The sequence below is a fragment of the Mytilus galloprovincialis genome, chromosome 8, assembly GCF_965363235.1.
Source record: "Mytilus galloprovincialis chromosome 8, xbMytGall1.hap1.1, whole genome shotgun sequence".
NCBI classification, from domain to species: domain Eukaryota; kingdom Metazoa; phylum Mollusca; class Bivalvia; order Mytilida; family Mytilidae; genus Mytilus; species Mytilus galloprovincialis.
This window is the reverse complement of record NC_134845.1, coordinates 885,838-899,199: the sequence shown is the minus strand read 5'-3', so window position 1 is coordinate 899,199 and position 13,362 is coordinate 885,838. Positions and strand designations below refer to the sequence as shown.

The 13,362-nt window shown below is 31.2% G+C and overlaps 2 protein-coding genes across 2 annotated transcripts; one reads left to right on the top strand and one right to left on the bottom strand.

Annotated features, from left to right (window-relative positions):
- Positions 1–209: 209 nt before the first annotated feature.
- On the bottom strand, positions 210–9,665 carry LOC143084821 (putative divalent cation/proton antiporter TMEM165). The gene is made up of 7 exons (XM_076260885.1): positions 9,362–9,665; positions 7,411–7,636; positions 6,174–6,272; positions 4,156–4,232; positions 1,500–1,676; positions 782–887; positions 210–278 (listed from the first exon to the last, which is right to left on the bottom strand). Exons 1-7 carry the CDS (start codon positions 9,497–9,499, stop codon positions 211–213), a joined length of 891 nt encoding a protein of 296 aa, XP_076117000.1. The 5' UTR covers positions 9,500–9,665; the 3' UTR covers position 210.
- Positions 9,666–9,898: 233 nt separating this feature from the next.
- Positions 9,899–13,050, top strand: LOC143043057 (uncharacterized). The gene is made up of 3 exons (XM_076215551.1): positions 9,899–10,003; positions 11,540–11,590; positions 12,447–13,050. Exons 1-3 carry the CDS (start codon positions 9,968–9,970, stop codon positions 12,555–12,557), a joined length of 198 nt encoding a protein of 65 aa, XP_076071666.1. The 5' UTR covers positions 9,899–9,967; the 3' UTR covers positions 12,558–13,050.
- The last annotated feature ends 312 nt before the right edge of the window (positions 13,051–13,362 follow it).

The following is a 13,362-nucleotide window of genomic DNA, read 5'->3' as shown; positions in this document are numbered from 1 at the left end:
GCTGTCACTCATGCTATGGGTATTACCAATGGTAACAATTGTTAACAAACTTAAAACATGTACATCATGGACGAATATAATAACATGTTTTATTATTAATATCTAAACACACATACATCATGATTAAGATGTAAAGGACGAACATATTAACATGTTTTATTATTAATATCACAAACATAAATAATAATCTCTAATCTTCTCTTCTTAAGCTTATTCTGGCATCACAAAAAATGCTGACAAAGCAAATATTAAAAATACAACTCCACCAATCAGAGTCACTGTAACAAAAAGAATTCATCATCAAATACACTGTAACAGAATGATATTTTGTCTTGGAAACATGTTTCTTTTGTTAGTTGTTGTTTGCTTTAAACTAACTGTAGCTTCTCTGTACTCATACACAAGACACTCCTCCAATCAAATTAAGTGTGATTTTTTAACAGTATCAAAAAAAGACACATCAAACTTCTAGTACAAACATACTCAAACAAATTATAGATATTGTAATTCAAAGATGTTGACCTGCCAATAATTGTCAGTGTAACAATGTTGTCCCACTTCAATATCTGATAGTATTTTGTCTCATTATTTATTACCTTATTGCATTCTTTCTTTTTTTCTTTAAATAATTTTACAAACTTGTATAATTGTTTCTCATTGCACCATGTTATAGAAATGAACTTTCACCCAATCAGATTACAGATATTAACTTTCATCCAATCATATTATAGATACAAACTTTCATCCAATCAGATTTGGTTCTGAATATCTAATCACTTACCTGTTCTTACAGATATTTTTTGAGCTACCATTCTTCCTCCTAAAACAGCTATTCCAGTACAAATAAAATGGCCTATACACCCTCCTATAATTACACCAGCTATATTCTACAACAAAACAAATATTATACCTGTTATCACAGTGACTCTAACAAAACAAGAAAACATGTATTTTACAGTATAGAAAACACCTGATTTCTGTATCAACTGAGTAAGCATTAATTAATACATTGAACAGTGTGATTGAGTTTTGTATTTTATTATTGTAGTTTTAGTTGTCTGTTATACTGTATATCTTCCCTAAAATCCCTCAAACAGAATTTTAAATTACAGGAACATGAGTCTTATTGGTATCTCAATATTTGATTAATGGAATGATTTCTCACCAGAAAATGTTCTACCCATGTGTTAATGCAGTTTGCAATAAATTACAAAATTGGAAATAAAGTTAGAGATTGAAAATGGATAAAAGATGAATTAACATGCAAGAAAACACTAAACAAAGTTGAAATTTCATGGATATTTGATTTAATAGTTTTGCTAAAGTCTGCATAAAACTTCATATATAATTTATCATGTCCATATAATAATGATTCAACAGTAGATATGATTCCTGTATACAAACAGCCCTATGATGTCCCCCCCCCCCCCATCTTACATATAAATGCTGCCTGATAACATTTCTGCCAGATAAATCTTTGTATGTTAATGAATAGTTACCTCTCGAGCCCCTAAGACTATTGTTGCTATTTGAGATCTATCACCCCATTCTGCTAAAAAGTTTAATGTAAATGATTGTAAAAATACAGTTCCAACTAGTGCATGGAACCATTTCCGACCAGGTGTCCGTATTACTCCAGTCTCTATATCCTGGGTTCCTAGTCGCTCTTTTTCATACTGCAATACAGGAAGACAATGTAAACACAATGAAAGTTATCTATGAATATGGAATCAATCTAATCTGCAGTGATATTGTTGTTGTTTTTTCAAAACTACTTGTCTTCTTCTGTATTTTTTGCGGGAATTGGAAAATTTCTTTTGGAATTTGTAAATTTGTTTATATTTTTTAACACATCTCCCATTTTTTTGCTGACCCTTGCTGCCTTTATTATACAGTTTATTCACATATTTATATTTTGATTGTCAGACATTTTTAACATGAAAGTTTCTTAATACAATGAAAACTACATGTCTTACAAACTTATCATGACTAGGAATTAAAAGACTTTTTAACATATATCTTAATCAATCCCGCTGCAATTGTTTTGCACCTGTCCTAAGTCAGGAATCAGATGTTCAGTAGTTGTCTTTCATTGATGTGGTTCATAAGTGATTCTTGTTTCTCATCTTTTTATTTAGATTAGACCATTGGTTTTCCCATATAAATGGATTTACACTAGTAATTTTTTGGGGCTCTTTATAGCCTGCTGTTCTGTGAGAGCCATGGCTCCATGTTGAAAACCATACCTTGACCTATGATGGTTACTTCTATAAATTGTGACTTGGATGGAAAGTTACAGGTCTCATTCGCACTCATATCACATCATTCTACTGTATATCTAAGCATTAGTTTTAATTTTTGTTTAAGGTCCTACAGTGATCTCTTGTTAAACATCTTTATCCTTTAATCTCTAGTGGATACATGTAGTTATATCTCATTGGCAATCACATCATGTGTCATCATTTCTATATTGATTGATTGTTTGGTCATGTTTCATGCAACTTTCAGTAGTATTGACTACTGTAAACCAACTAATTTTCGCGAGTGATTAAATTTCGAGACTTTCGAGAGGAGAAAAATAAGGCAAATTTAAATAGTCGCGAATATGTATAACTTGGATCTTTTTTTATTTTACTACATCAAATAAATTAGATAATCGCGAATTAAATTGCCGCAAAGTGGATTAGAAAGGACTAAACGCGAAATAAAGTATCCGTGAAAATAAGTTGGTTTACAGTATACTCTAAATCAATTTTTATAAGATTTTTAATTTAATTTTTTTTTAAAACTGACACTCTTAATAGGAGAACCCCCTACCATGTACAGGATTCAAACTCACAAACCCAGTACTGTTGACAGGCTAGCGTAGTGTATGCCCTTATATTTTCACAGTTCAGGTTTTTTTTGCTTGTGAGAGAACTTTCTTCTTATTCTAATATCATGATTAATGTTCTATTTCTTGGTCTGTTGTGTAGAGTTATCTCATTGGCAATCATGCCACATCTTCTTATATATACACTAGATGACCACTTCACCATATTTTGATAATAAGGTCCATACCTTCTTAACTCTCATAAATCTTCCCTACTTTTTGTGGTAAATAATTGCAAGACTATAACTTATCACATTAAAAAAAATTATGGACCTTGCAAACTTGTAAATGATGGACAATGTCAAGTTAAACTGAATCAGTTCTTAAGAGTGTACAGATATATGAAGAAAAAAAATCATTAAGAAACTAAGTTCAACTTTTGAAGGCAAAATTGATAAAAAAAAATTCATATAGTTCCTTATAATACATTTTTTGCTATCAATTTCTTGTGTTTGAGAAAAAAAATTATCAAGAGGTCACTTTATTTATTAAGTGTTATTTTTAATTTATTATCAGATTAATTATACACAAAAGTTCAACTTCATCACTATAGTCCGTTTGACTTCTATAAATCTTCAAAAAATAATTCTTAAAATTTCATTTTTAAAGATAAATATTTTTTTTCTTCATGTATGTTAATGTATGATATATACGAACTCTGACTATGAATATCATAATTTTAAACCTATAATCAAGAAAGTTACTCATTAGGTCTCTATGTTACTTCAATTTATTTTAATATAAAATACTCAATGGAGTACGTATGAGTAGTGTAACAGCCTTCCATTCAAAACAAAAACATTAGACATGTGCTCTAAACCTGTTTTATTGTACCATGTGACTTTACTCATTTAAATAACTCTGGTCATGTGATTACTGAGCTTTCTGTATTCAATGAGAAATACAAAAGCATGCACACATGACCAGAGTTATTTAAATGAGTAAAGTCACATGGTACAATAAAACAGGTTTAGAGCACATGTCTAATGTTTTTGTTTTGAATGGAAGGCTGTTACACTACTCATACGTACTCCATTGAGTATTTTATATTAAAATAAATTGAAGTAACATAGAGACCTAATTTGTAACTTTTTTGATTATAGGTTTAAAATTATGATATGCATAGTCAGAGTTCGTATATATCATACATTAACATACATGAAGAAAAAAAATATTTATCTTTAAAAATGAAATTTTAAGAATTATTTTTTGAAGATTTATAGAAGTCAAACGGACTATACTACACATTACTGTTAAAGGGAAATAACTCTTGTTGATATTACCTCCTCTTCTTGCTTTTTAATGTCTGCCTGCACTTCATCCATTTCTTCTTGGCCTTCATCGGGGGACATCTCATAACCTATAAAACAGATATTTTATGATCCTATTAAATCAGGGGACATCTCATAACCTATAAAACACAGATAATGTATGCTCCTATTTCAAATCATAGTCAAAGGACTAAAAGTTGTTTTCCTAACAGAATATACATTTTGTAAATTGTCATTAACTGCATAATCAATATGTTAATTTTGGTGTCATTTGGTCTCTTGTCCAGAGTTGTCTAATTCAATCATACTACATCATGTACATTTTCATATTTTTATGTAGATCATCAAGTTTGTTAGCCCTATTCATACCTTATTTCCTGCCAAGTAATCAGTCAATAATTTTCATTTCTTTGCCTGTTTTGAGAATATTTTATATTACGTGTAGTGTTCATTGTTGACGTAGGCAGCCTGATTAATGTCAAGTTCTCTATTTCCCTAATGCCCCTTATAGTGGTTTGTTCAAGTATATATCAAAATGTAAACAAACAATGTCTGTACAATGATATGTTTCTTTTTTCATTAATTGACTGAGCTTCACCATTGGTTGTGTTTTGTTAAATCAATGGAAGTATTCAATGCTAGCAAAGAACTTATTTCCAAAGAAGTTTCTTGTGTGAAAAAAAAGAATAAACTAAAAAGATAATTTTTATCACAAAGGGCCCTCTGTGCCTTGTTCAATTGGGGTAAATTTATTCTCACAGCGTACCCTGAAAATTTCACCACAAAATGTCTAAGTTTCGAGACATAAGGTATGGGTAGATGAATAGATGAAATGTTGGGGGTTTTTGTTGGGTTTTTTTTATCTAAAATCTGATTTATTGCACTATTGCTGTTATAATGAATACCGTGTCTACAGCATTTGACAGGGCACCCCTGTAGTGTTAGTTTTACTGAACTAACAAGGAGATTGTTCAGTAAATTATTAATAATAAATTGTTAGATTTACATTGTACGTATCAATACAACAGATTACTACAGAAATTAATTTCCGGAAAAAATTACATTCCTGGACCGCTTCAACTCTGTATTTATTAGTTGACCTGGTCATGACTACTCAAGAGTGCATGGAAAAGTTAAAACTCTTGTAGAAAAATTGGCACTGACACCACTAGAAACTAAAAGAAAAATAGTATGTATAATGCTCCTTCATAAAGACATCCATGAAAAGGCTACCTTTTCCATCGCACATTTGAAAATCAAGAAGAACTTCTAGACTCCATCAACCGAACACTAAAAGATACGTACAAATTAGACCAAACAAAGATATTTACAACTACAGCTTTTTTCCTCGGACCATCAAAGACTGGAATAAAATACCAGACATACTATTAGAGATTGAGAGCAGTAAGGAATTCAAGACTAAACACACCAAGCTTCTCTGTAGTGGCTGACCAACGTACACAATCAATAGATAGAAAATATTTTTAACCTGCACCTGTATATAAATTTTTAGCACAATTTGGAACTATTGTTTGTAAATGTTATATAGAAAGTTTTTTGTAATGCTGGAAGACGTCAAAGTTAAATTCATACTTGAGTGATGGGTCAAAGTACCTTTTTCGAGTGACAACATAGCTTTGCTTTGCTATGTCGTAGATGTAGTAGATGACCTGTTGTTCACAAGATGAAGATAACTGGTGAAGTTATTTGTACTTATAAATTATGTAGGTATACATACATGGTTGCGAATTGAAGTGTTTATATCAGTTTAGTTGTTTATGAATGTGTGATTTAAATTAATTGATGAAATGTTAATGTTACCGCTTTTGTTCTGTGTTAGATAAAGTTTTGCAGTAAATTTTTTCATTTGGTTTTGTCAATGTAGAAAGGTTGTAGACAGGTTGTGTAATGATTCAACCTCTCATCCATTAAATAAATATTGATAAAGTAGAGAAATATATATATAAAAAAAGAAGATGTGGTATGATTGCCAATGAGACAACTCTCCACAAAGAAAGTCTTGTTCTTACCTTCCTTTATCATCTTGAGACCAAACACAGCAAATAATGCTGAGGAGGCGTAATATGTAAACCATCGTGGAATAATAGTCGTGGCATATCCCATTATAGCTGAAATATATAAATAATATGTAAACCATCGTGGAATAATAGTCGTGGCATATCCCATTATAGCTAAAATACATGTATAAAATAATATGTAAACCAACGTGGAATAATAGTCGTGGCATATCCCATTATAGCTAAAATATAAAATAATATGTAAACCATCGTGGAATAATAGTCGTGGCATATCCCATTATAGCTAAAATATAAAATAATATGTAAACCATCGTGGAATAATAGTCGTGGCATATCCCATTATAGCTGAAATATAAATTATATGTAAACCATCGTGGAATAATAGTCGTGGCATATCCCATTACAGCTGAAATATAAAATAATATGTAAACCATCGTGGAATAATAGTCGTGGCATATCCCATTATAGCTGAAATATAAAATAATATGTAAACCATCGTGGAATAATAGTCGTGGCATATCCCATTATACATGTAGCTGAAATATAAAATAAACAATACAGAGTGTTGGTTAAAGCATTAATACATATCCCATTATACATGTTATAGCTGAAATATAAAAAATAAAATTAACAATACAAAATGTTGGTTAAAGCATATTCTTTGGGAGCATTGGAAATCAAATTGTCCAAGTAGTTTATCTACTGTATCTCTAGCCTGTCAAGACTGAGTTAATGAGTCCTATTTATATCACTGTGCATGTTTAATTGATTGGCATTTTCCTGCAGAAAGTTGTAGTTTTTTTACACTTCAACCTCTTCCACTGATATTGTCTATAGTGTTATAAGGTGTTGTTAAATACTAACAATCAATCAATCATTTTACAAGTTAAACTATAGATACAATTCTACATGTACTTTGATTACAATGAAATGAAAATAAATGAGAAAGCTTTTCATTTTGGTACTCTTACATATTTTATGCTGTTTTAATTTCTATTCTTTATTTTTTGTCTACAACTCCCAAAAGAAATGATTTTCAACATAAGAAATCAATGAAAACATTGACTAATATTGTCTTTAAATCTAAAATTTATTTTAGAACTTAAATGTACATGTTATAAACTACAAATACAACTTTAATATGTAGCTTTTGTCCATGGAATCATGGATTAATGTGCTCAGAGGTCGATCCCCTGTGACGGAGCTCAATAACTACAGATAAACATACCTGATAAAATAGTCATCAGCCACAACGAGGATATAGCACCAGCAAACACAATAGTTCTGGAATGTCTCATAGCCATGATAGCTGCTATGAAAAATGTCTTATCACCAATTTCCGATACGAGAATCACAGATAATGAAGCCAAAAATGCATGGAGAAATCCTAAGTTTCCACTCTTCTTTCTCAAAGCGTGGAACATGGATCCTTCATCAGAGCTTTCTTTCTCATGCTGAAAAAAATATAAACAAAACCATGAGTGACGATGACATGTATAATGTATAAATCTTTGTCTTTATCCTAACATGAACCATCATAAATTGTAAATATTTGTATCAGGACATCATTTTTAACAATGTCAACTCCTAGATAACTGACAGACTTATCAGTTGAAATTGACAGAGCACAAACAACTACAATGTATATATTCATTTCTCTTCCTTATAATTTATGAACAAATTTTTGGTAAGTTTTTGAATTTAAGAATTCAAAGAAGAAGAATTCTGAGAAATGTGTATCACGTCAGATATTTATTTCCTGTTGTTAATGGTTGTGGTATGTAATTCTAGTCATCTAGTATACACTTAGTATATGCTGAAGGCATGTAGATAATATTGTTTATGACAGAAACATAAAATTTCCCACCTTTTATTTAACTTTAAGGCTGATTTAAATTAATTGAACCATATTCGCCCCCTCTTCAATTGTCCCTTTATATTTTTTTATTTTTTATTTTTTCGATTTCAGAATTCTGTTCCTGCATGATGGTATATATATTTCTTTTGAGTAAGTTAATCAAAGTCACTTCAGACTATGCGAATGAATTTTATTTTTACAGGACATTCGGTCTGGTAAGCATCCTAGCTTTACCAGACCGAATGAAATTTTACCAGACCAATTTTTTTTTACATCTAATTGTATATTATCCGACAAAAAACAACAAACATATGTATGACTTTGTTGTGCCCTACTCCTCCCCAAAATGCAAAAATTAAAACAAAATGATGTAACAAGAGGGGATATTGTTATGAAAGTTGTGCACAATTGCTTGAATGCATTTCAGTGAAGAGTAATGTCCCATTTTATTGGATTTTGACAATGTTTGTGAACTAAACATAATTTAGAGTTTCTGTATAAAATATTATTTCCTGTTTCTTCTTTCTTTTTCATATATCTTTTGGTTTTCAATTCTTGTGGTTATATTTCATAGCTAAATTTTGTGATCTGCTTGGATTTTTATTCATTTATTGTATTTAAATCGGCAAACCCGGAATTATCCTTATCCGTTCCCAGAATCTGATCCGGTTTTATTTACATTTCCGGTTGTGCCAATGATGGCATCCATTGTTGTTTTTGACAGTCAGATATGTTTTTACCCGGATTTACACATTACTGGTTGTCGATGTTCGGCATAAAGCTAGCGGTTGAACAAAACAAACATCGCTGTGGTGAATAATAAAGATGAAAATGAATTTGAGATCGTTTGGCAATTTTGCTAGAATGTTCCATAAAAAAAACACCGGACATTCGGACCGGAATTCAACAAAATTTTACCAGACCGATCCATTATTCACCGGATTTGTCCGACGGTCCGACGTATTTCGCATAGTCTGAAGTCTACATATTCTGCTGCTCTATAATGACAACACTAATTATAAATATATCTTTCAAGAGCAAAGAATGATGTGAAGGGCATGAAATACATTTGTATTCTAATTTCTAGCTACAACTAGTAGACAGTGTGACTGTGTCAAAAGGCAAACAACACAATTAACAGTATGTGATAAATTCTAATGATGGGATGTTTTTATTAATACAATGACTTCGTGTCAGGTTTAATTTTTGAACTGTGAATTATGATATCCACAGCGATAAATTAAACTACATGTAATCATGGTAATTAGATAGATGCCTACATGGCCTATGATGATGTTTATGAAATTTTGAAGCAAATTACCTCACTAGATTTGTCCTCGTTTTTTCCTTTGATAATATCTTTCACAATATCTTTTTGATTTTCACATAAAACTTCAACAATAGAGACGCATAATATTGTCCATGTAAAAATAAACAGAAACCGTGTAAACAGTTTCATTTTGTCTCGTAAAGTTTTAAGTGTAAGGGTTTGAAATGGTTTTGATTTCTATATACTACGACTAGAGGTCACGATTCAACTTCTCTATAAAATCGTAAATAACAGCTCTGTATCCGTCTTTTTATTCCAAACAGTTGTCACGTTGACGTTTTTGATCTAGCTTGTCAAGTTTGAAGAGGACTTCCGGTTAAACAAAAATGTTTTCCGGTTTTAGTGATTTCGTCCTTTTTTTCTCGGCCCTATATTTTAATTTCGCAAAGACTCGTTGAAAGTCGTCAAAACAAAGCATTCATTTGCTAATTTGTCTTAATTCTAACTTAAAACGAGACTTAATAACACTAAAATGCACACTTAAATATATCAAGTATTTGTGGCGTGAATTTTATAGAGAAATAGAAAACGGAAGTAGCTACTTTCACTTTTAGATTGTTTGTGTGCCACGCCCACACGGAGACATAAAAATACAAAATGTCGAAGAACGAATGGCCAGAATTAGTGGGGATGGTAAGAAATCCTGTGTTTTGTATAATTTAAAGCATGTCTTTTGGTTAATACCGTTGATTTATTTTTTAGAATTGCTTTTAAGCAATGGACATTATGAACCTTGATCTTGTCCAAAAGTGATAGATCAACATTTAATATGTAAATTGAGGTTAAGTGCTCATACTTTATCTATTGAAAAAGGGCGATATCTAAAAATACCAAAGCAGAGTAGGGTATGTCTTTTCTGCAACAATGGAGACATTGAAGATGAACTTCACTTTCTTTTAAAATGTTCCTCCTATAAATATGTGAGAGATAACCTTATTAAAAAATTAAATAATGTTATATTGAACAACAAATTTCCTTCCTTATCATATAACTTGCTTATATCAATTCTAAATAGTAATTCCCAAACAATATTAAAAATTGTTGTCAACTATTTGAATGAATGCTTGTTGGTGAGAAACTCATTATTAAAAGGTACTTGATTTCTGTAATAATGTATATGCTTCTCATTTATTTTTTATATATTTCTCTCATAATTATCCACTGTCACTCCTTCATTGTATATATGTTATTGTAGTTAGTCTTTAATTTGTTGCCATAACCATTTATTGTCAATGTGTTAGTGCTAATAAAGTTATCTTATCTTATCTGTCCCCACTGCTGCCACCAAACATGCAACAGGAGTGGTCTACTTTTATCTGTTTATATGTCATACGAAGTAGAATTAAACTGATATGCTTTTTTTGAAAAAAAATTCTCCAATCAACAACCCTTTTCAATTTAATAATCTATCTAATACACACCAAACCAAAGCAATCTATTTAGATCCAAATACCGTTTGGTTTTTATGATTTAAATCTAAAATATCTATGACATAATAGATTCCTTTGTAAATAATCTCCAATATTATATGCATTTATTAAGGTTATAAACTTAGGAAACAACAAAAATGTATATATTTAGTCCTAGGTAGTGCTGTACATAGGATTCATAATTTGTTGTATACATACATGATGAAGATATTCTCACAGTTAAAAATTGACTGTCTAGGTTCAAAATTTTATTTTCAATCACACGCTTATTTTTTACTTGAAATTTCATTATGATTTTACTGTGAATGCTTAATCTACTGAGCCAAACTAATCATGGCTTACGAAGATAGTGGAGTTCTAATTTATCTTAGTAGACTGAGTGAGTACGTAATTACTAATGTTCAGTGACAATCTTTGTAGTGAAAATCGTTCTGAAACTGTAACTAAAATAAACAATGAATTTCGCCATAAAAAAGAATTATGGGTATACTTCAATGAGACAACGGTCAAACAAACAAAAATTAAGACATCTGGTTGTTAAAAGAGGGACGAAAGATACCAAAGGGACAGTCAAACTCATAAATCTAAAACAAACTGACAACGCTATGGCTAAAATGAAGAAGACAAACAGAAAAACAATAGTACACATGACACAACAGTTAAGCTGCATGTATTTTCTTTTTGCAATTCTGTTTATTATCATAATATAAATCTAATTAACAAATGTTTTTTTTTAAAGACCTGGCAAGAAGCTGAAGAAAAAATTAGGAATGAATATCCAAATATGACAGTAAGTAGACAACTGGTCAAGGAAAATAGTAAGAATGATAGTAGATTATAGTAGGTAATGGAATTTAACATACAATACACCCAGAAGAAAACATTACTTCATCCGTTTTCCATGTTTTCGCTGAACTGAATGTGAAGTCTGCATGCACTTCCTCTCAGATTTAAACCTTTTTAGCCAAGGTTTTCATGTATATGATGTTACATACAAAAATGTCGTTGTTTTGTTACCTAAAATCGATGAAATGCATACACTTAATAAACTAATGGAAGGAATTATGGTCTGATCCTCGTTTTTTAATGAATAAATGAGCGATTGATGAGTGACGGCTTAATACTCCAACTTCAAATATTATATGCATAAGCTTGCATGTTCTATACTGACACTGGATCGGGTTTGTCATGGTAGCTAGCCATGTGAGTAATCACGACATATCACATTTAAAGTGACTTTGTCCCCATTAGCCATTGTTCTAACCTCTGTATTCCACGTGCTTGGCGGAGAAGCAGGTTTTATCATGTTGGCTTGGACATACATTGATTGAATCATTGACCTAGCTGCACTTTGAAAGATACAACCATGCTTCCGTGATTCGATGCAATTATAGTTCCAATTTAATCATGAGTCAATAACATACTTAGCTGTCATGTATAGAACATCTATAATTAAACTCAACATCGATATCAGGATTTAAATTTAGTATAAGCGCGTTTCGTCTACAAAAGACTCATTAGTGAAGCTCGAATACAAAAATGTTAAAAGGCCATTGAGAACAAAACGTTCCTAAACGTTTTGTCATATATACATCTTAGGTTATCTATTCTTGAGGTAGAAATGATGTCAATATTTTATATTTCAGATTCAAGTTTTACCAGAGAATTCTATGGTAACAATGGACTATCGAGTTGACCGAGTTCGTATATTTACTGATGCTGAGGGCAAGGTCGCCACAAAACCTACTATTGGATAAATAGGACGCCATGGCAATTAGATAATGATTAAACATTTTTTTGTAATTATAGGGGAAATATGTATACGATTTTGTAAATTTGTTGTTAAACTAAGATTGCTTAACGTTTATATAGAACCATGAGCAAAATCCTTCGTTGTAAGAGGGCAGCAATAGATATGGAATACATCAAAACTTGGTAACTACTCTTGTAATTGTAAAAGAAGTAGAATGCCCACATGGTCAAATGCTTACTATTTCTACACCTTCAGCTATTTGTTATTATAAAGTATGAAATGCTGTATATAAGTAATCACCCACTTATGTATGTGTTGCTATTTAGGCAAACATTGTTACGTTTTCGTTGATTCATTCTTCCATAATTTGTCTGTTTTTTTTCTCATTGAAAAATGTTTCGTTCGTTTCAGTTGGCCGTGACAAGGTTGTGTCTTTGTTCCATAATAATTTTGCCACGATGAAGAACTTTTATATTATTAAAACTCTTTTTCTGTAACTCGTTATTTTATCACAAATGGCAAGAAAAGCAGAAGATAGTGCCGGTCAATCAATCAAACCACTGAAGACAAATATCAACACACAGAATTATTTGTTTAATAAGAAGCGTAATGGAAGATCCTTTGCAAGCCAGAAATCACTGTGCGTGGATTAATTCTAAGCAGACAAAAAATCTAGCACAAACATCAGTGGCGGATCCAACCTCCATTTGAAAGGGGGGGGGGGGGTCCCAACCCAGGACAAAAGGGGGGTTCCAACTATATGTCCCTATTCAAATGCATTGATCGTCCAACAATGGGAGGGTTCCAAC